General features: G+C 36.7%; 1 protein-coding gene across 2 annotated transcripts in view; it reads left to right on the top strand.

The window, feature by feature from the left end:
• Positions 1-21,780, top strand: part of PCCA (propionyl-CoA carboxylase subunit alpha) — a 446,596-nt gene that overhangs the window by 294,313 nt on the left and 130,503 nt on the right. For both annotated transcript variants that reach the window (XM_066380610.1, XM_066380609.1), the window contains exon 19: positions 5,596-5,698. In XM_066380610.1, coding sequence (XP_066236707.1) covers positions 5,596-5,698 — 103 coding nt within the window. The remainder of the gene's footprint in view (positions 1-5,595; positions 5,699-21,780) is intronic.

Below are 21,780 nucleotides of genomic sequence, written 5' to 3'. Positions count from 1 at the left end.
TGTGGCTTTCCCTGTGTGATAATTATATATTAATATTTTAAAAAAACAGGGTTGAAATACTAGAGGGGGATTTCAGATGTCATTGCAACAAATTATGACAACGATGATGATGATAAGTCGTATTTAGCATTTTTGTGCCAGGCACTAGTTCAAGCATTTAATTCCTTTTATCTCCTTTAATCAACATGTGAGTTAGGTATTTTTATTATCTTTGTCTTACTGATGAGGAAACTGAGGCACAAGGTGTACAGTCACATAGCTTTTGTGGTCAGTGATTGATCAGACACTGGGCCTGATAGGTGATGGCTATCCTGACCAGTTGTGCCCTAAGTTTAAACTGAGAACCTGATTGGTGAAGGAAGGAAAAAGAGTGTGCATAATATGAAAATACGTAAGATTATGAGAACATTATTATTCATTTCTAGATTCAGTTGTTATTTCTCTGTAATTTTTTATGCTAATGATAATAAACGTGGGCGTATTCCCCAACTCTTTCTAGGCACTATTTTGTGATACGTGCTTTTCTACGAGGACTTACATATTCAAATGTACACATTTTAAATTGTGTATAGGCAGAATTCTATTCCTCCACTATGACAGTTTCTAGCTTTGAAGAGGTTCTCTGAAAATGCTGCTTTTATCTTTCTTCTGCAGTGATAAACTTGAATGTTGGAGTGTTGTTAAGTTCTCACATAATAAGGCTTAGATTTTTGTTTGGTTTGGCAGTAGACTTCTGTTTAAAATTCCTTTTATCTGTTCATTCCATGCTTTTTATATTCATTTTGATAGCTGATGGCTCTGTGAAGAGTTTTATATGAATTTATTGCACTAATAAAACTTGTATTTGTGACTCTTCCTCCATCCCTACTTGCTTAAAAATGGATTTTTAAGGGAATTGATTAATTTTTGTCTTTAGATTTTTTTTTTCCTGGAGGAAATAAGAAACAATTCCTATGCTGGATCTAAAGTTTCATTAAAATTGCTTATGCCCTGTCTCAGGCATTTAAAGTGGGCCATCTGTCTAAACATCTCTCTCTTTTTTTTTTCTGATCATTTCCTCGACTTATTCATGAGCCATGGGAGGGCTCCTTTGTAGTCTCCATGTCGCTGGTTCTGTCTACCCACACTGAATACATCTATGTGCTTGCATAACATATCTTTTCACCGTGCTGGAAATGCTCTGAACTTGGTTCAGATGAATGGCCCACTTTTCTGAAGGCCTTTTTCTTCCTGCAAAGATTTGTATGCAGAAGCTGACCTCTGTGGCTATGGAATGCAGCATATTATTCTTGATCATTTTACAGACCACCCACTGTGAAAGTTATGATGAAGGATTGCTTAATGATTCTTTGACCACTAACATTGTTTTAACTCAGTATTTCACTCCTAAATAGGTAATGGCACAGTTGAGAACCAGCTTTTCTGAGTGTCTGATAATGTGGTTTTGAGATGCTAATAATCCCTGCTAACTAAAGATGCTGTTAGTATGTTTACATAAAATCTGTTTTAAAAAGAATGACATGTAATAGCAATGTATTTGAGTTAGTATTATGTGTACTTTTTTTTTATTAAAATATCTCAGTAAGCTAAATGTGTGTTAGCATTAACATTTGTGACAATCAACAGACAGTTTTTGTCATAAAATATAGAAATTTTTGGTTTTATTGAGCATAGTCATTCTGGCTGGCTGATGATAATCAAAGCAGACAGGTCTGGGTAAGAGCTATTATTTGGCTTGCTTTGTGAGTAGCTATTTATGTGAATTTCTTTTTACTGTTTTTTTTGGGGGGGTTGTTTGTGCTTTGAAGTAGTAGCTTGAATTATATTAGCTTTGCAGGTAACTAATAAGCTGTACAGATGAAATTTTGGATCAGATGAAGCTGCTTTCACTTAGACACGTACTCATTGAAGGCAGCTGTTTTCTGTGATGAGAGGAGTGAAGCTCCAAGAGTCCCCCCCCCCCCCTTAAGAGAGTCACTTCTAAAAATCTTCTCTCAGACTATTTTGGATTTAGTGGATAAATGCGATCCTTTTTTAAAAAATTTAAAATGTAACTCTAGATAGTTATTACTATTAACACGGTTATGCTGGTAGAATTGATATCAGTCATTCTTAATGTAGCTTCAATAATTCTGCACAAACAGAACACATGTACTTTTAGGTTGGTATGTCTATTTATTTATAGTTTATTTCTCCGGCAGAGCTTACTGATATTTGTATTGAGCACGTGCACTCAATCCCATCCATTTTATTTAACAATAAAACGACTTGGAAACTTTCTTTTACATGAAGCCAGAAGGAATCTGAGCAGATTTTGTTTGTGGAAGAGCGACTTCTTAAAGATTCCACATTGACCGTCTTTTCCTGGTATTTCAGGTTTTGCTTTCACAGTGAAACTTCCTTCCTATATCCTACTTAACATATCCCCATAAAAGAAATTTTTAGAAAAGTGTCACTTCAGGGATTATGTGCTGAGAAGAAACAATGGCTTGCCCCTGTTATCTCACCAACTTTGCTCTGATCTATAATTTACAATTGTAGAAATTTTGACTCAAAAAGATTAACTGAGTTCCTCGGGACATTGCTAGCAAGAGAATAAGATGAGACCTCAACATTTTAACTCAAAAGAGCCTGTGCTGCAAGTTCCCTCTTGGGGCAGGTCATAACATATACGAAACAGATGTGGATCATAATAAAAGAATGGAAAAATAAATAGTAGTTAGGGTTCTGAAGAGAGGCAACTATATCTCCCCACCATCTGCAAGATTGCTTTCTGTGGGAAAGTGCGTTTGGGTTCGAACAGGATGTCAGGATCAACAGTTTCCCTGCTCCTCTGGAGACGGAGGCTTCTTGCATAACTAAAATTGGCCTTCACATTTATTTGAGAGAGTTCCCTCCATTGGGCCATTAAACTCTGAAAATATTAAGCCTATAATATAATATAGGTTAAGTGGAAGGAAAGGCACTGAAATTTGTACTATAATTAGGGAACAGTTTATGAGAGAGAGAATATTCTTCTTGAAAAAATCTTTTAGTTTGAGAAACAGAGAGAAGGAATTCGGTTTCTTTGAAGGGATTTCAGGTCTGAGGTAAAACAAGAGTATAAGACCTAGAGTAGGACTGATCATAATAATAAAAATGAATGCTTCTTGAATTTAATCCACCATAATCACTATGGTGCAGATACTGTGATTATCTTAATTTTACATATAAGGAAACTGCAACTTGAATAGTTTGCTCAAGGTCAAACTAATTAATGGCAAACTGGAAGTCACCAGAGTGTGAGTTTGTAACCACTGTTCTTATTTGTCTTGTTCATCTTAGCTTGGCTGGGTTTGGTTTGTGAAGCAATTGAAGCACTTGGCTCAACCAAGTCAGAGAATAATCAGAAGTAAAAATGGATACAAAGAATGGGGTCTTATTTTTAAGGAACTTGAATGGTAGGTAAGATAAGATTTAACCTGATGTGAAGTAGAAATCTTGGAACAATCTAGGTTAGGGAGTATAGTCATTTTTGATAATTATCCCAATTATGGAGGATAGCAAAGATTTGAGAATGCTATGTTGCACTGCAATCTAGCTGTGAGGGTATTGTATTTCTGTCATCACAATACCCCTGAGTGTCAGGGTGTTAACCTCAGTTGAAGGTGACAAAGTAAAGTCTAGTGAGGTCATTTGCATAGTCCAAGAGCAGCCAGGTTGTGATCTAGGAGCTCCAGGTTCATTCTCCTTCAGTGGCTCATGCTGTGTCCATTGGGTGACACGCTCTCCTGTGAAATGCTTGGCACATACTAGTTGCTTCTCAAATTCTTCCCTATTTCTCCTCTTACCCCAACCTTTTTTTCTGGACCCTGTGCTGGGGGCAGGATATATATAAATAAGGCATGATCTTGGTCTTTGAGAAGCTCACAGGCCAACAGGGGAGACAGACATAAACTAACAAATGTCCCATGGAATAGAGTGTGAATACAGAGGTGGAGCTGGAGCACCCAAGGACTCTCCTGCCCTCCTCTCTGCGCTGCGCCTTCCTCTCCCTCCTCCCCTCCCTGTGCTCCCCTGCTGTTCTTTGCAGCTCTCAGGCATGTAGCTCTCTCTTCTGAAACCATCCTCTTCAAATTACCAAACAGAATCTTCCAGGCGTACAGTGTGCATTACTATTGATTTTTACTTTAATTTTTACTTCTATATTATTTAAAACATTTCTTCATCTTCAGGAAATACATCAAGAAGTAGTGGGCTGAATACACGTTCACCTAAATGATTAATTATCCTCCATTAGACATTATGTCTAGAAGTGATTTTATTCAAAGTTTTTGTGATTATGACTCTTTAAAAGAATTGAATATGCAGCCCTGGCCGGCTAGCTCAGCAGTAGGGCGTTGGCCTGGCATGTGGAATTCCCGGGTTTGATTCCCGGCCAGGGCACACAGAAGAGGCGCCCATCTGCTTCTCCACCCTTCCCTCTCTACTTTCTCTCTCTTTCTTCCCCTCCCGCCGCCAAGGCTCCATTGGAGCAAAGTTGGCCTGGGCACTGAGGATGGCTCCATGGCCTCCGCCTCTGGTGCTAGAAGGGCTCCGATTGCAGCAGAGCAATGCCCCAGAGGGTCAGAGAGAGCATCGCCCCTAGTGGGCATGCTGAATGGATTCCGGTTGGGTGCATGCAGGACTCTGTCTCTGCCTCCCTGCTTCTCACTTCAGAAAAAAAAATTGAATATGCAGAGAATCCTTTTGAAATTGGTGGTGGTGGTGGGGGGGCATTTAAATTAAAGCATAACCTGTAACAGTTTTGAGAACTATAACTTAAGTCAAACTTTTGATACTACATATTTAGTGTTTAGTATATATTACATCACAACTATCACTAATGTAAACAGGCCATACTTAAATTAGTTTAATTCCAAAATCATTCAAATTTTGTAAATTTAAAAAAATGTGTGGAATATTTGTATTCTAAAAATGCTTTTGTCTTTGGTTGCTTCATCCAATTTTTCTGGACCATATGATATTGATCATACATAAGAAAAAACCTGTGTATTAAGGCCAGCATTATTGATACTGTATTCTTATCAAAACAAAGGAAACTTTTGGAGGTAATGGAAATGTATATTATATGGATTGTGGTGATGGTCAATGAGTGAATAAATCCAAACTCACCAAGTTGAATATGTTAATTACGTGCAGTTTTTTTGCAAACCCAATAGAAATAAGAAAAGACTAGTATTGTAAATTTTAAGAAATATTCTTGGTCAGTAAGCAAATATTAACCAAATATTAAAAAGCCATTAATATTGATTGCTTGAGTAATATTTGAAGGACTGTCACAAATAAAGCAATTCAAATTCATAGAACAGATGATGGTACTTTGAGTAGATGGTGGTACCGCCATTATCCTAGAAGGACTGCTGTTGCCCTTGGAGTGTCTGTGTGTGTGTTTTAATCTCTCTGGTTTTTTTCAACGATAGAACCTTTTAAAATAAAATGTTCTGAAATACAGTCTTGGGCATTTTTACTCTGTACACTTAATGTCAAAAGAAGATAAATTTACCGAGAGAGAAAAATTGAAATTATGAACTGTTTTTTTTCTTTCTACTTCAGAGTGCCTATTGTTAAACCTCAAGTGACTAACTGGGAGCTTTCAGTAAAATTGAATGAGGAAGTTCATAATGTTGTAGCATCAAACAGTGGGACAACGTTCTCTGTAAGTTTTCTTTCTTTTATATGGAGATAATCTTGAAATTATCTATGAATATTTAAAACAATTTTTAACTTCTTCAGCGACTCGCATGTTTTGAATCTATAACATAGCTATGTATTTGTTTCGTCTTCTTTAGGAAGCTGAATGTACATGGAAATTTTTGTTCTCTTATATTAATTAGGAAATATAGTCCTAGAATTAGTCACATTCTAAACCTATTTCCTGATACCTGTTTCATTTTTTTGGTTGTTGTTATTGAGAGAGTTTTGGCTTTGTAATAGAAAAGAGCATCTTTAATTATAATTCAAAACGTACAATAACTGTGGTAGGTAAGGATTCTTAAAACAGTGATCTGAAGCCTCATATAACATTTTCTTGAGATTCTTGTTGTGAGACATTATTCAGGCTAGATTTATCTTATGATATATTCTTTTTGTTTTGAAGAACTTAAAACCCTTGGATAATATCTGTTACAAAACTGCTTTAGTTAATTGTCTGTACTGAACAATGTTACAGTAAGATTTAGTGTGCAGTGGTTATGAGTAATATGCTTAAATTATATTGTTTGAGATTGCCAGAAAATAGCATGAAGAGTCATTATTTTTGTTTGTGTCCTTTTTTAGTTTCAACACGAACCCAGAAAGTACTATATAGTTAGAATAATAAATATTATTTTAATTTACATTTCTTCTCTCATGGCTGAGTTGCATTGAAATGTCATTTTGTTTTGCAGAAAAACTTTTTTTATCAGAAGATTTAAACAGGATATGAAAAGCAAAATAGTAAGACCTGCTGAGGTTTTAGGTACATGGCAGTTTCTTGATCCCAGCTAGAAAATGCCAGAAGTCAAGAATTAATGAGAATTCATTTATTCCGTAGATACTTATAATATGCCGGCTGTGTGTTAGATAAGGACTAAGCTGCTACAGTGGAGAAACTGACATTCTTATGTGGTAGAATCACAAGTAAATGTGATTACTTCATGAATGAAGGATAGTGTCCTTGGTTGTCTTTCAATTTTGTGACTCATTCTATGTGCCCAAATTGGTAAAGCATTTGTTACTGAAAGATGTTTTACTCAACTCTCTTAAAATGAAAGCTATGATGGAAGTTAGCCAGTTGTCTTATATAATTTGTGATGAACTTATGTGATTCTGTACATTCCTCATTTCTGTGTGATTCTTTTAAAGAATAGTTTGGTAACTGAGCAGTTAACTATACATCAGGTTGAGTAGCAAATGATATGTATTGCATAGCAGAAAGTATTAATATTATTATGTAGCATTTTCCTGGGGGAAGGTTAACTTTACAGAAATGTAGACTTCAGCAATTTTTAGTTCTGTCTTGAGTCACTACTGTAGTGGTAATCTGATACCCCACTACTACACTGTGCTAAGCAGTGCCTTGCCTTAATAAGAAAACTACCAGAGTTGCATAGAACTGTTGTTTCTCCTGCTTGTTTGGATTCCGTGTTGGAAAACTACAGGCCATTGGCCTGACAGCTCAGGTGGTGTCTTTGAATTTTTGCCTTCTGTTTCACTTTTTAGCTCATGAGGAAAGTAGGGCTGTTTAAAAATCATCAAATTTAATGTATTAAGAATTCCCTTGAAAAATATCCACCTTGTTATGTAATATCAAAAATACTCATTATTATTGACTTAGCTACTATCAGAAGCATCAGACTAAATGAGCAGAGAGTAGTCCTGATAGTATATTCCTTTTTTCGTAAGAATATTTATATTGGGCTTCATTTGACATCAATATTATAAAAGGAGTAGAGTTGAATTGTGTGGAGTAAAGGTTCAGTGGTGTGACGATTTTAATAGTATGGAAGCCCTGCTTTTAGGGCCTCAGAGGGGAGAGCTATAACTATTTACTTGGTTTTCTAGATCACTTACTGCCCCATCAAGAAAAAACGAATTAGCCTAGAGATAAACGTCTAGGTTAATGACCTCAGAGGTGGTACTGGCAGAGTCATAATTGCTAAGCCCACAACAATATTTCTGGTACCCCACATTTTCACACTTATACACTGGATACTATAATAAACTAGGAACTACAAAATGATGCTGAAAGCATTAAAGAAAACCCAAATAAATGGAAAGCCATTTTATGTTCATGGATTGGAAAACTTAATGTTGTTATGATCTCAGTACTACCCAAACCGTCTATAGGTTCTATGCAGTCCTTATCAAAATCTCAGTAGAGTTTTGGAGAAATAGAAAAATCCATCTAGTGACTCATATTGAATCTCAAGGGACCCCAAATAGCCAAAAGAATTTTGGAAAAAATAAAAAGAACAAAGTTTGAGAGATTACACTTTCTAATTTGAAAAATTATATATATATATATATATATATATATATATATATATATATATATATATATATATATATAAATTTCTTTTTTTTTTTTTTGTATCTCCCTGAAGCTGGAAATGGGGAGAGACAGTCAGACAGACTCCCGCATGCACCCGACCGGGATCCACCCGGCACGCCCACCAGGGGCGACGCTCTGCCCACCAGGGGGCGATGCTCTGCCCCTCTGGGGCGTCACTCTGCCGTGACCAGAGCCACTCTAGCGCCTGGAGCAGAGGCCGGCCAAGGAGCCATCCCCAGCACCCGGGCCATCTTTGCTCCAATGGAGCCTTGGCTGCGGGAGGGGAAGAGAGAGACAGAGAGGAAGGAGGGGGGGGGGTGGAGAAGCAAATGGGCGCTTCTCCTATGTGCCCTGGCCGGGAATCGAACCCGGGTCCCCCGCACGCCAGGCCAACGCTCTACCGCTGAGCCAACCGGCCAGGGCCTAATTTGAAAAATTATAGTAAAACTACAGTAATTAAAGCAGTGTTGTACTGGCAGACACATAGACCAGTGGAATAGACTTGAAAGCCCAGAAATAAACCCTTGCTTATATGGCGAAATGAACATGATAGCAGTGTCAAAACCATTCAGTGGGAATGGACAGCCTTTTCTAAAAATGGTACTAGGAGAGGGGAGTTTTGAGAATGGGTGAAAGAGGTAGAAGGAGTAAGCAAAAATGATGGATGGATGGATGGATGGATGGAGAGATAGATAAAAAACAAAAAAATGAAGTTGGGCCCCACCTTAAAGCATATGTAAAAATAACCAAACATTTATTAAAGACATAAATGTAAGGACTAGAGCTATAAAACTCTTACAAGAAAACACAGGAAAAATCAGATGACACTGGACTGTATGATCATTTCTTGAATATGACATAAAATCACAGTCAAAAATATTTAAAGGTAAATTAGACTACTTCAGAATGTAAAACTTTTGTGCATCAAAGGATACAATGAACAGAGTGAAAATGCAGTCCACGGAATAGGGGAAAATATGTGTATATATGTGACAAGGAATATTATCCAGAATATATAAAGGATTCCAACACCTCAAGAGGAAAACAAACATACAACCTAACTTAACAATGGGTAAAGGATTTGAATAGGCATTTCTCCAAAGAAGATAGATAAACAAATTGCCAATAAGTACATGCAAAAATGTTCATCATTACTAATAATTAGCAAAATGCAAATCAAAATCATAATTGGATACTACCTCACAGCCCTTAGTATGACTACTATCAGACAACCTCCAGAAAATAATGTGTTGGTGATGATGTGGAGAAATTGGAGTCCCTGTGTACAGTTGATTGGGGTGTGATATGGTGCAGCTGCTGTGGGAAAAAAGTGAATTTTCAAAAAATTATCCTTAGAATCACCACTGCTGGATATTTATTAAAAAAAAAAAAGGGAGCAGGGTCTTGAAATGATATTTGCACACCCATATTCAGCAACATTATTCACAATAGACAGATGGAAGCAACCCCCATGTCCACTGACAAATGAATCGATAAACAAAATTGATATATACATACAATGGAATATTATTAAGCCTTAAGAAAGGAAGAAATTGCAGACACGTGCTACAACATGGATGAACCTTGATGACATTATACTAAGTGAAATGAGCCAGTCACAAAGGATAAATATGACTCCAACTCATGCAGTCCCCAGAGTAGTCAAATTCATAGACAGAAAATAGAAGGGTGGTTGCCAGGAGCTGGGAGGAGTGGGGGATGGCAGTGGTTTTCTACTGTTAGTGCCCCAGAAATTTCATGCTGCTTCACAAAAGAGTTCATCACGCTGATGTTTGTAATCTTCATACAATATCAGGGTGGTTAACGCTTTCATGGTCTGGCACAAAATTTCCAGGGATTGGCACTAGTCCACACACTGGTAGTTGAAAACCACTGGAAAGGATATAGAGTTTCAGTTTTGCAGGATGAAAAGAATTCTGGAAATGTATTGGTGGTGATGGTAGCAGGTAGCACAAAAATGTATGTATATTTAATACCACTGAACTGTACACTTAAAAATGGTTGAGATGGTTAGTTTTATGCTATGTAAAAATTTAAAAGATACACAAACCAATGCAAATTAGTATTTATAATGAGACATTAAAAAGTAAGGAGGATAAAGCTTTTGGGAAACAAAACATGATAGAATTAAGTTAAGAAGTAGAAGAAGAGGTGTAGTAGTTTATGTGTTTTAAGTGTTCTGATCTGAATGCAAGTGTCAGAATGAATACATTAAGATTTAATTAAGAAGTAGAAAACTTAGTAAACATGAAGTGAAATATTTAGCTTATGAAAATGATAAATTGTAAAGTATCAAAAACAGATTTTTGTTTATATTATTTTTACAATTCCCTTTTAGATTTCCGAGAAGACATCCATTTCTCTTTTATTCTGCATAATGTGAAACGGGTCAAAACAGTTTATGATAAAGGAAAAGATTAACGTATTAGGTAAAGGTGAGGAAGGACTAAATTCATGTTATAGACAATTCACTTCAAAGAAAATGTCAGTGTACTCTTTTTTTTGTGTGTGTGTGACAGAGACAGAGAGAGGAGGGACAGACAGGCAGGAAGGGAGAGAGATGAGAAGCATCAATTCTTTGTTGTGTCTCTTTAGTCTCATTAGTTGTTCATTGATTGCTTTATCATATGTTCCTTGACTGGGGGAAAGGGGCTACAGCAGAGCGAGTGACCCCTTGTTCAAGCCAGCAACCTTGGGCTCAAGCCAGCGACCTCGGGCTCAAGCCAGTGACTATAGGGTCATGCCTATGATCCCATGCTCAAGCCAGTGACCCTGTGCTCAAGCTGTTGAGCCCCTGCTCAAGCCAGCGACCTTGTGGTTTTGAACCTGGGTCCTCTGCGTCCCAGTCTGATGCTTTATCCACTGCGCCACCTGGTCAGGCAGAGTACTCTTGAGGAAATTAGCTTAGGAATTCAGCCTTCCTGTAGATGGGAAAATGAGCACTATACTGGCACTTAAAATATTTTTTGCCTGATATTTCATGTTAATTACTAATAAACTAAAAAACACTTATGGATGATCCTAGGTATTATTTATCACATACATCGAGCCACTTATAGAAATTTTTCTAAAGATCTTGTTTACTTCTTAAGAATAACCAGAATCCTTAGACTATTGAATTTTGACATACCAATGTAATTTTTGTGCCAATGGTTAAAAAGAAAACACTAAATTATCAAAAGTAACATTTAGTATGGTCAAGGAAAGTAATTTGTTTAATTTATTGTGTTTACATAGATTCTAGTGTTGCTCAAGGAAATTAATTTTTTTTATTGTTTTAAAAACTTTTCACTGTTTAATTTCCTAAAGAGATTTTATTCTTTTCCTCTTTAAAGAAAGATGAAAGCCTAATTTTTTGATAGTCATAAAACTTTCCTGTAGTTTTAAATTACATAGTCTTTTCATTCTTCCAATTTCAAGTAACTTATGTGTTGATAAAATTTACTCCGAAAGTTAAATGGTAGAGATCCACTTTTGGAACCAACAGTTCTGTTCAGCATACTGCTATCATTGATGAAAATCACTGTTGGCAAATGGCATGTTGTATGTAGAAAATCCTTAAAAATTTACTAAGAAGCTATTATAATTAATAAATAGCTTTAGCAAGGGTTCAGAATGCAAAGTAAAAAAATAAGTAAATAAATAATCAGTTGTGTTATTATTCACTTCCAATGAAAAATCCAAAAATAAAGTTACTAAAATTTTGTTAACAGGAGCATCAAAAGAATAAAATTCTTAGAATAAATTTAACAAAAGAAGTGTAAACCTCGTCCTGGGAAAACTACAAATTCTTGAAAAAAATTAAAATTCAAATAAAGAGAAAGTATCTCACATTCATAAATTAAAAAACTTAATACTATTAAGATGGCATTACTTCTGTAATTGGTATTCAGATTCTGTGCAGTTCTTATCAGAACCCAAACTTTATTTTTGTCAGAAATTGAAAAGCTAATACTAAAATTTATATGGAAACTTAAAGGATCCAGAATAGCCAAAGTAATCTTGAAAAAAAGGAACAAAGTTAGAGAGCTCACAGCCAGGATAGTGAAAACTATCTAGAAACTAAAGAATAAACTTAGAGAACTCACCTTTACCCTTTCAAAATGTACTACTGAACTATCTCGTAATGAAAACTGTGTAGTACTTGCATGAGATAAGCATAAGGAGTGTCAATAAAATCGAGAATCCAGAAAAAACCCCATGATTGTATGGTCCAGTGATTTTTCATAGATAAATCAGTGAAGGTAAGAATAGTCTTATCAACAACTGTTGGTGGAACAACTGGGTAGCCACATGTAAAAGAATAAAGTTGGGTCCCTACCTCATGTTGCGTTTATGAACCAAAATTTCCCCCAAAAGATTTAAATGTAAGAGGTAAAGCAATAAAACTCTCACAAGAAGTTATAGTGTGTTGAAAAATTAGATATCTTCTAAGATAAATAACTTTAATTTCTTATTATAGAAGTATATGCTTCCTTAATTTTATTATTGTTTTCCATAAATAGTAGAGTGAGAAAAGGATTTCCCTTGTTGTTCTAGTTGCATTGTTTTTTTCCCTGATACTTATTTTAGCTTATTCAAAGTTATTTTCATAAAGCAGCAAATTACTTTGTTCTATTTTATTAAATATGTGCCTTACCTGGGCCCTGTGGAAAGTACTTTATAAACATTATCTCTAAATGGGGTAGTAGTAACATGGAAGGGAGATGTTACTAGCCCCAGTGTACTGACGAGTTTGGAAATTGAGGTTCAGCAAGACTAAGTAAGAGAGCTGAAGTCACACAGTTTGTAAGTATAAAATCTACGATTAACCCAGGTTAGTGTGATTCTAAGTCCCATGAACTAGTTAGTACCTCTTTGTATCTAACTTTGCAAAGTAATTTTGTTAGGCAAATTCTGAGAAATATTCGCACTGTTGTGAAAAATTAGCTCTGCTAGACTGTGGATAAATCATTGTTAATACAGGGAATAATACACATATTTCTAACCAGAATACTTTTGTTACATGATAAAAAGAATTTTCTTTGTGATACTTTGGAAGTTAAGGTTCCTGTTGTACAATTTAGTGGAATCATGTAAGAAGAACACAAATAAATCACAAAAATGTAAGCAATATTATGTACACAATGTACCCACTTTGAAAAAGTACACAATTCAAGTTAAAAGTAGTTGTTAGAAAGCATTTTTACTATCTTATTACCGGTTGTAGATGTTAATATATTTTTCAAATTGGTGTTAAAATTCAAAATACTAACTTTTAGCAGTGATTTTACAGTTTTACACAACTAATTTTTAAGAGCAATACGAGGTTTGAAATAGATAAGATTTTGCATCTAAAAGTTTGTGCTTTCATTTTGTTTTCTTAATATATTTGTTTTGTTGGAGGTAAAATTGTCTCATCTTTAGAGGCCTGTGGTGGAGGGAAGGGACTGTTTTGTTGTATTCATTTCATTGAAATTGCCACCCTATATTTTTCATTCTAAAGAAAGAATATGGTGATAAACATAAGAATGAAAAAAATAATTACATATGCATACATAATAAATAATTATATATGCATTGTTTGAAGTTTTCTTTCTCAAATGTAGCCAACCCTTTCTCATTTGTTCTGTTCTGTGTATTTTGTTCTAGATTTCTTAACTAAGAAAACATTGTTTTCATATTTAAATTTTTATTTTATTTATATTCATTTTAGAGAGGAGAGAGAGAGAGAGAGAGAGAGACAGAGAGACAGAGAGACAGAGAAGAGAGAGACAGGGGGGAGGAGCTGGAAGCATCAACTCCCATATGTGCCCTGACCAGGCAAGCCCAGGGTTTCAAACCGGCGACCTCAGCATTTCCAGGTTGACGCTTTATCCACTGCACCACCACAGGCCAGGCTGTTTTCATATTTAGAGAGCACTTTGAAAATGTGGTTTTAAGTAGAGCTATATAAGGAGTCTTGCATAACATTTCCTGAAGATGAAGAATTAAATGTCCCTGGCCGGGTAGTTCAATGGAGTGGAGCCTCGTCCCAGTGTGCCACAGTTGCAGGTTTGATCCCCGGTAAGGGCACATGCAGGAGTCAGCCAATGAATGCATGGGTAGGTGAGACAATAAACCGATGTTTCTCTCTCCCCCTTCCCCTTACAAATAAAATCAATATATTTGTAAAAAAAATAATTAAATGAACTTAGCGTATACCAACAAATAATCTCATGTACCAAATAACATTTTCTTTGTTTTCAAATATTAATGTAAACAATCTTAAATGTATTTCTAATATAAGTTTATATCTGCATTTTACATCATAATCTCTGGGGTTTTTTTTGTCTCGTTTGTAGAGAGTAATGCTAAATCATGTAGTTACTGGAAATTTTATAAGGACTGGTAAGAATCAGGATGGTTTTGGTTTTTTTTTAAAGATTTCATTTATTGACTTTACAGAGAGTAGGAGACAAGAATCCTCTCCCCCTCACAGTTCTCTATAGTCACTTTTTAGAATAGACTCTTATTCTTGGCCCCGGCTGGTTGGCTCAGTGGTAGAGCGTCGGCCTGGCGTGCAGAAGTCCCAGGTTCGATTCCCAGCCAGGGCACACAGGAGAAGCGCCCATCTGCTTCTCCACCCCTCCCCCTCTCCTTCCTCTCTGTGTCTCTCTTCTCCTCCCGCAGCCAAGGCTCCATTGGAGCAAAGATGGCCTCGGCGCTGGGGATGGCTCTATGGCCTCTGCCTCAGGCGCTAGAGTGGCTCTGGTCACAACAGAGCGACGCCCCGGATGGGCAGAGCATCGCCCCCTGGTGGGCATGCCGGGTGGATCCCGGTTGGGCGCATGCGGGAGCCTGTCTGACTGTCTCTCCCCATTTCCAGCTTCAGAAAAATACAAAAAAAAAAAGGAAAAAAAAAAAAGAATAGACTCTTATTCTTGAACATGAAAAGGACATCAGCAAACAAGGTCAGTTCACTATAATGTTTATACCTAATGTAGGTTTTTTGTCAAATTTATGGCTTAAGTGAAGAGTAGGCTGACAGAAAAAAGAATATTTTTGTAGTAATCTTTAAAAATGACTACCATAGTACTATTAGGGGCTTGTAATAAAGGAGTACAATTCTCTTTAGAAAATTATCTTATAATATGTGGTAAGAGATTTTAAAAAATTGAGGTTAAGATTTGAAGTTATGCAATATCTTATATTTAAAACTTAACTCCCCCCTCCATTTGACAGCTAATTAATGTTATGATCATGTTATAAGCTACTTATTTTGTTAGGTTAATTCTTTACTTAAATTCCCTGTCTATCCCTTCAGTTTAAAACAAAATATTTTTTATTAATTTTGAGAGAGAAAGAGAGAAGGGTTGGGGAGAGAGATCAATTTGTTGTTCTACCTATTTTTGCATTTCTTGGTTGATTCTTGTATGTGTCCTCACTGGGGATCAAACCCTCTACCTTGGCCTGTGGTGATGATGCTCTAACCAGCTGAGTTCCCCAGCTGGGACCTTTCTCCCAGTTTTAAAAAGTATACTAAACAAAGCAGCAAAAAATATTATCCTACTTGAGAAAAATGTTTCCTGTTGATGGATTTTATTTTTTAACAGAAAAACAATATTGTATTAACATGAATTTATTTTTGCTTTAGCTAAAACATTTGTTTTTTTGATAAAAATTATTTTCCATTTGAGAAGAAATTACTAGGAATATTTTCCTAGTTCAGGTGATTGCCTTTAAAATGTTAAAATTTTTCTTCAAGAAATGTAAAATCTCCTGACCAGGCAGTGGCACAGTGGGTAGAGGGTTGGCCTGGGACACAGAGGACCCAGGTTTGAAACCCTGAAGTCGCTGGCTTGAGCACAGGCTCATTGGCTTGAGAGCAGGCTCACCAGCTTGAGCGTGGGATCGCCTGCTTGAGTGTGGGGTCATAGTCATGACCCCATGGTCGCTGGCTTGAGCCCAAAGGTTGCTGTTTGAGCCCAAGGTTGCTGGCTTGAGCAAGGGGTCACTGGCCCGGTGGGAGCCTCCAAGGTCAAGGCACATATGGGAAAGCAATCAATGAACAACTAAAATGCTGCAATGAAGAATTGATGCTTCGCTTCTCTCTCCCTTCCTGTTTGTCCCTGTTTGTTCCCCTCTCTGTCTCTTACTATAAAAAGAAATATAAAACCCTTGTAAGTACAGCCAACAAGGTAAGAGAAAATTTGAAATTCATTTTAGTGAAGAGAGAAAGGGGGTGGAATAAAGAGAGACAAATGAATGGTGACAGAAAATGACTTGACTTTGGGTGATGGGTATACAACATAATCAACAGTTCAAATGTTATAGAAATGTTTACCTGAAATCTATGTATTCTTATTGGTCAATATCACTCCATTAAGTTTAATAAAATAGATAAATAAAAAGAAAAAAAGGTGAGGGGAATGTTCTTAGTGTATAAAGAACTCTTACAAACCAGTATGAAAAAGACCAACCACCTAGGTGAAAAATGTTCAGAGCCGGTTTATAGCAAAGGAAATATAAATAACTTCTGCACATATGTGAAATTGTGGTAAACCACACAGAAAAATTCAAGTTAAAATATTATATGCTATCATTTTATACCTATGTTTTGGCCAAGATGAAAAAACTGATAATTCTTTAATTTTATAAGATTATAGAAAAATAGGCCCTTATACATTATTGTTGAGAGTATAAATTATATAGCCTCTATGGAGAACATTTTGACAAAATGAAAATTTGCTATCTGATATGTTCACATGTAGATGTACCAGAGTGTTCATAGCAGTTTTGCTTATGTTATAATAGCAGAGGATTGGAGTTCACATGTAGATGTACCAGAGTGTTCATAGCAGTTTTGCTTATGTTATAATAGCAGAGGATTGGAGTTCACATGTAGATGTATCAGAGTGTTCATAGCAGTTTTGCTTATATTATAATAGCAGAGGATTGGAAACAACAGTAATGCTCATCACAATAAGAAAATTAAATAAATGTGGTACATTCATAACACCGAACCTCTGCATAGTCATTTAAAAGGGCCTGAGTTATTCTCTATGTGCTGATTTACGAAGTGACACAAGCAATGTACATTTATTTGCATAAAAAAGAATATATGTGTTTATGCTTGTTATATATATATAATGTATCTTTGGGAGGACTCACCAGAGACTGACAGCCATAATTGCCTTTGAATTGGGGAGCTCAATGGTGACGCCATGACAAAAATGAGAGAGAAGGATGCAGACCTTGCTCTCGGTCTCTTAAGTTCTTAAGTTCTGTGCAGTGTAAGGGTCAGGAAGACGTGGGACTGTTGAAATAGGGAATTTTAATCAGCTACCAAGCAACTCCTGCAATGCCTACGCCAGCTAGGGAGGTAGTCAGACAAACGCCCGCTCGTTGAGTGAAGAGCTGTGGCGTGTATAAGTGCAATACTGAAACTCCTTCAGTCAGCACTCTGAACTGGAGGTAGTTGCTAGCGATCACTTAATTATCTATGTTTAGACATTCATCTAAATTAAGAAACTAGAGAAAGCGAAGAAAAAACTGGACCATGAGTGAAAGAAAGGAGATTGAGTCAGAACAGACTTGGAGATCCCCTGCAAAAGCCTCTCGTTTTTCTTCCTTAGGTGTATCAACTATCAGAGAGATTACTGTATAAAAGAGCTAGCAAGGTAAATGTCTTGCTAATAGCAGAAGATAGTGAGAGCTTAGGCCAAAAATATTGCTAGAGGTCCCAATTTATAGTAATTTTTTTTTAAATTTATATATATATATTTTTAATTTTTTTTTAAAATTTATTTATTCATTTTAGATAGGACAGGGAGAGACAGAGAGAGTGAGAGAGAGAGAGAGAGAGAGAGAGAAGGGGGGAGGAGCTGTAAGCATCAACTCCCATATGTGCCTTGACCAGGCAAGCCCAGGGTTTTGAACCGGCGACCTCAGCATTCCAGGTCGACGCTTTATCCACTGCGCCACCACAGGTCAGGCCCAATTCATAGTAATTTTAATGGCTCCTGAAACGTCACTGTGGAGTGGAATTATTCTCCCCTGTACTTGCTTAAAGAAAGAAGGTCTAGAAGTAACTTGCTTTCCAATGTGATGACATTACCTCAAGCTAAAGAATATCCTTTCAAAGCAAACAGTCCAATCAGCTTGATGTCTAATGGAAGGGGGTCAGATAAATGAGGCTGTAGGAAAATCAAGTCTGAAGAGTAACCTTGCACAGCTTGATTTGTTTATTTTTAAAGTGCAGCCTTGTTCAGTGGGTATAGCACTACATTTTTGAACCATGGGACTGAATTTTCATAAAAAGGTGAGGCTCCTGTCCATGTAATCTGGAAAATTGCTTGTCTAATTGGATGCACAGTTGCACCTGTATCCTCTTGAATGACTCAGCATGTTGTGCTCAAGAGTCAAGTAACTTGTTATGAGACTAAATGAAGAATAATATAAGTTGTCAAATCCAGTTATTTTGGAAATAAAAAACACTAAATGGAACGGTTCCTATATTAGAATTGGCAAATATGATAATTAAGACTTCAAGTGATTTTAGTAATGCCCTAGTTTCACCCACTTCTTGAAGAATTTTATTTAGAATACAGCTTTCAATATTGATACCAGATTTTTAGGTTGAATCAGTTCAATCTTATAAACCACTATAAAATGTCCATAGTAGACTATTACTCTGTTGTGGACACTGGTAAAATTTCTACCATAAACTCTGTTTAAAAAAACATTTAATTAATTTTGGTATGATATTTATTGGCCCCTCAAACTTATTTAAAAATAAAATGAGCAGTGAAGCAAACTGTTGAAGTGCCTTTGCTGAGTGATTCTACCATTAGATAAATTTTGATAGACTTATAGCCTTTACACATTTATCATATCAGTTATAATATAGTTTAACAGCTGTTTATTGAGTACCTCCTATGACATAGGTCCTAGAGAACCAATAGTAATTGAGTGAGATGGTGCCTGACTCCTCATTCAATTTGTAATCTCTTGAAGGTGACAAGAACACTATGTCAGTCAAGTACAACAGGTGAGTGATGACAGGGAGAGACAGGCACTTGAAGAACACCTGGGGAGCCCTAACCTGGACATCGCGGTGGTTGTGGAAGGCTTTAGAATGGAAATAATGGCCAAGATGAAACCCAAAGAAGGCAGGTGGAGAATGAGATTTCAGAGATGAAACAGTAAAGTAATTACATAATATATTTTTAAAAACAACAAATTTATTATCTCACAGTTTCTGTGGGCCAGGAAGTTGGCAGCGGCATAGCTGGGGGGACTGGCTAAGGATCTGTCACGAGGTTGTAGCAAAGGTGTCACTCAGAGCTGCAGTCATCTGAAGGTTTGGCTGGGACTGAAAGCTCGCTCTCTCGTGACTATTGACAAGAAGCCTCAGTTCTTCACTACTTGGGCCTCTCATTGGGCTGCTCGAATGTCCTCACAACTGAAAGGCTGAAACTGTGGGCTGAACCGAAAACATGAAGGCTAGTGTGTTCCAAGGGGAAAATTTATTTTTAAAAACGCCTGGGTGTAGGCGGGCTGAGACCAACAAAGGGTGACCTCGTCTGTTTTGCAGATGCAAAAATAAACTTGTGAAACTCACCAGACCTGCGTGTTCCTCCTTCAGCTGGCCTAACAACAACATGTCAGCTGGCTTCCCCAAAGTGAATGATCCAGGAGATAGCAAGGAAGGAGCGGGGCCTTTTACAATATACTCTGGAAAGTCACTCATCATCACTCTCATTATACTCCACTTGTTAGATGTAAATCACTAAGTCCAGCTCATAATCAAGAGGAGAGGAATTAAGTTTAATTTTGAAATTGGGGACATATTTAGAAAAAAACACCACCAGGAAGGTGAGCCTTTCAGGGCTCTGACTGCTGCTGTCAGGATAATACTGTATTCATAATATGTCTTAAAATTTCTTACTGCTGTTTAGGAAGTCATCTTATACCCTATTTACTGGGACTGTTCTTAAAGTTCAGAGACTTGGAATGAACTAGCATGCCTGTCTTCAGTGAGATGCAGTAACAGTGAATCAAGAAACAGTTTGGCTTATATACACCAGGCTGGCATAAAGAGCCAGGCTGCTCTGCAGATTGGTTCTACCTCTGCTGGGGTCACTGCTCAGTGACTGCCTTCCTCCTACTCCCATTGACGAAAGTCTCCTTTACTCTCTGCATACCTTCACTCTTAACTTTAAATCATTCTGAACTGAGTACACAATTTTTTTGGTTTTGTTTTAATTTTTAAAATTGAGGTATAAGTGACATATAATATATTTAGCTTCAGGTGAACAATATAACGATCCAGTATTTGTGTATATTGCAAAATGATCACCATAAATCTAGTTAACATTTGTCACCATACATAGTTACAATTCTTTCTTCTTGTGAGAACTTGAAGATGACTCTCTTAGCAACTTCCACATGTGCAGAACAGTATTAATTAACTACAATTACCATGCATATTCTCATGCCTTATTTATTTTATAACTGGACATTGTACTTTTTCTTTTTTTTAAAGAACAACAGCAGACAGGGACAGAGAGGAAGGGAGAGAGACAGGTAACATCAACTCATAGTTGCGACACCTCAGTTATTCATTGGTTGCTTTAAATGTTCCTTGACTGGGAGGCTCCAGCTGAGCCAGTGACCTCTTGCTCAAGCCAGCGACCTTTGGGCTCAAGCCAGTGACCATGGGGTCATGTCTGTGATTCCACGCTCAAGCCTGTGACCCCACGCTCAAGCTGGTGAACTGCACTCAAGCCAATGAGCCTGCACTCAAACAGGCTACCTTGGGGTTTTGAACCTGGGTCCTCAGTATCCTAGGCCAATTCTCTATCCACTGCACCACTGCTTGGTCAGGCTGGACATTGTATCTTTTGAGACATCCCCTTCTCCCATTTTACTCACCCCAATCCCTCCAGCCACCAATCTATTCATTGTATCTTTGAACTTGTTATTTATCTAGTTTTTCTTTTGTTTATGTTCCATATGTAAGTGAGATCATATATGGCTTTTGTCTTTGTCTAACTTAGCATAATGCCCTCAGTGTCCATCCGTGTTATTGCAAAGAGCAAGATTTCCTTTTTTATGGCTGAATAATATTCCTGTGTGTTTGTATGTGTGTATGTGACATTTTCTTTGTCCATTCATGGACACTTAGGTTGCTTCCGAGTTTAACAACTGTGTGGATGGTATTAGTTCTCTCTCTCTCTCTCTCTCTCTCTCTCTCTCTCTATATATATATATATATATATATATATATATATATATATTGCAAAAAAAAAGTTGCAGTATTGAATTTCCCTATTTAGGGAGCCTGTCGCCTACTGTCACATTTAATAGTGTTCCTTACGAAAAGGTGTGATTGTTCAATATGATTATATGAGCTTACCATAACCAATTACAGAAAGTTAGATAGGCTTGCTAGATAGATACTAAGACTACTTAATTCTGATGGGATGATATTCCAGAATCTGAATTTAACTTTCTTTTATCACTTCATGGTCCAAATAATGACTGTGCAGTGGACTAATTTTGTCAAACCAGTATGTTTAAAATTTCAAACTCCTGCTGACTTTTATTAACTACTCAAGAATCCTAACTAAACATCAAAATCCTGGTTTTACGTATCAGGAAAACGTTAACTTTTCAACCCTAGCTAATTATTTCACTTTTTAAAACTACTTCCACTAAGA

Source organism: Saccopteryx leptura, chromosome 4 (assembly GCF_036850995.1).
Source record: "Saccopteryx leptura isolate mSacLep1 chromosome 4, mSacLep1_pri_phased_curated, whole genome shotgun sequence".
Lineage (NCBI taxonomy): Eukaryota > Metazoa > Chordata > Mammalia > Chiroptera > Emballonuridae > Saccopteryx > Saccopteryx leptura.
The sequence above is the reverse complement of the archived record's forward strand: the minus strand, read 5'-3'. Positions and strand labels throughout refer to the sequence as shown.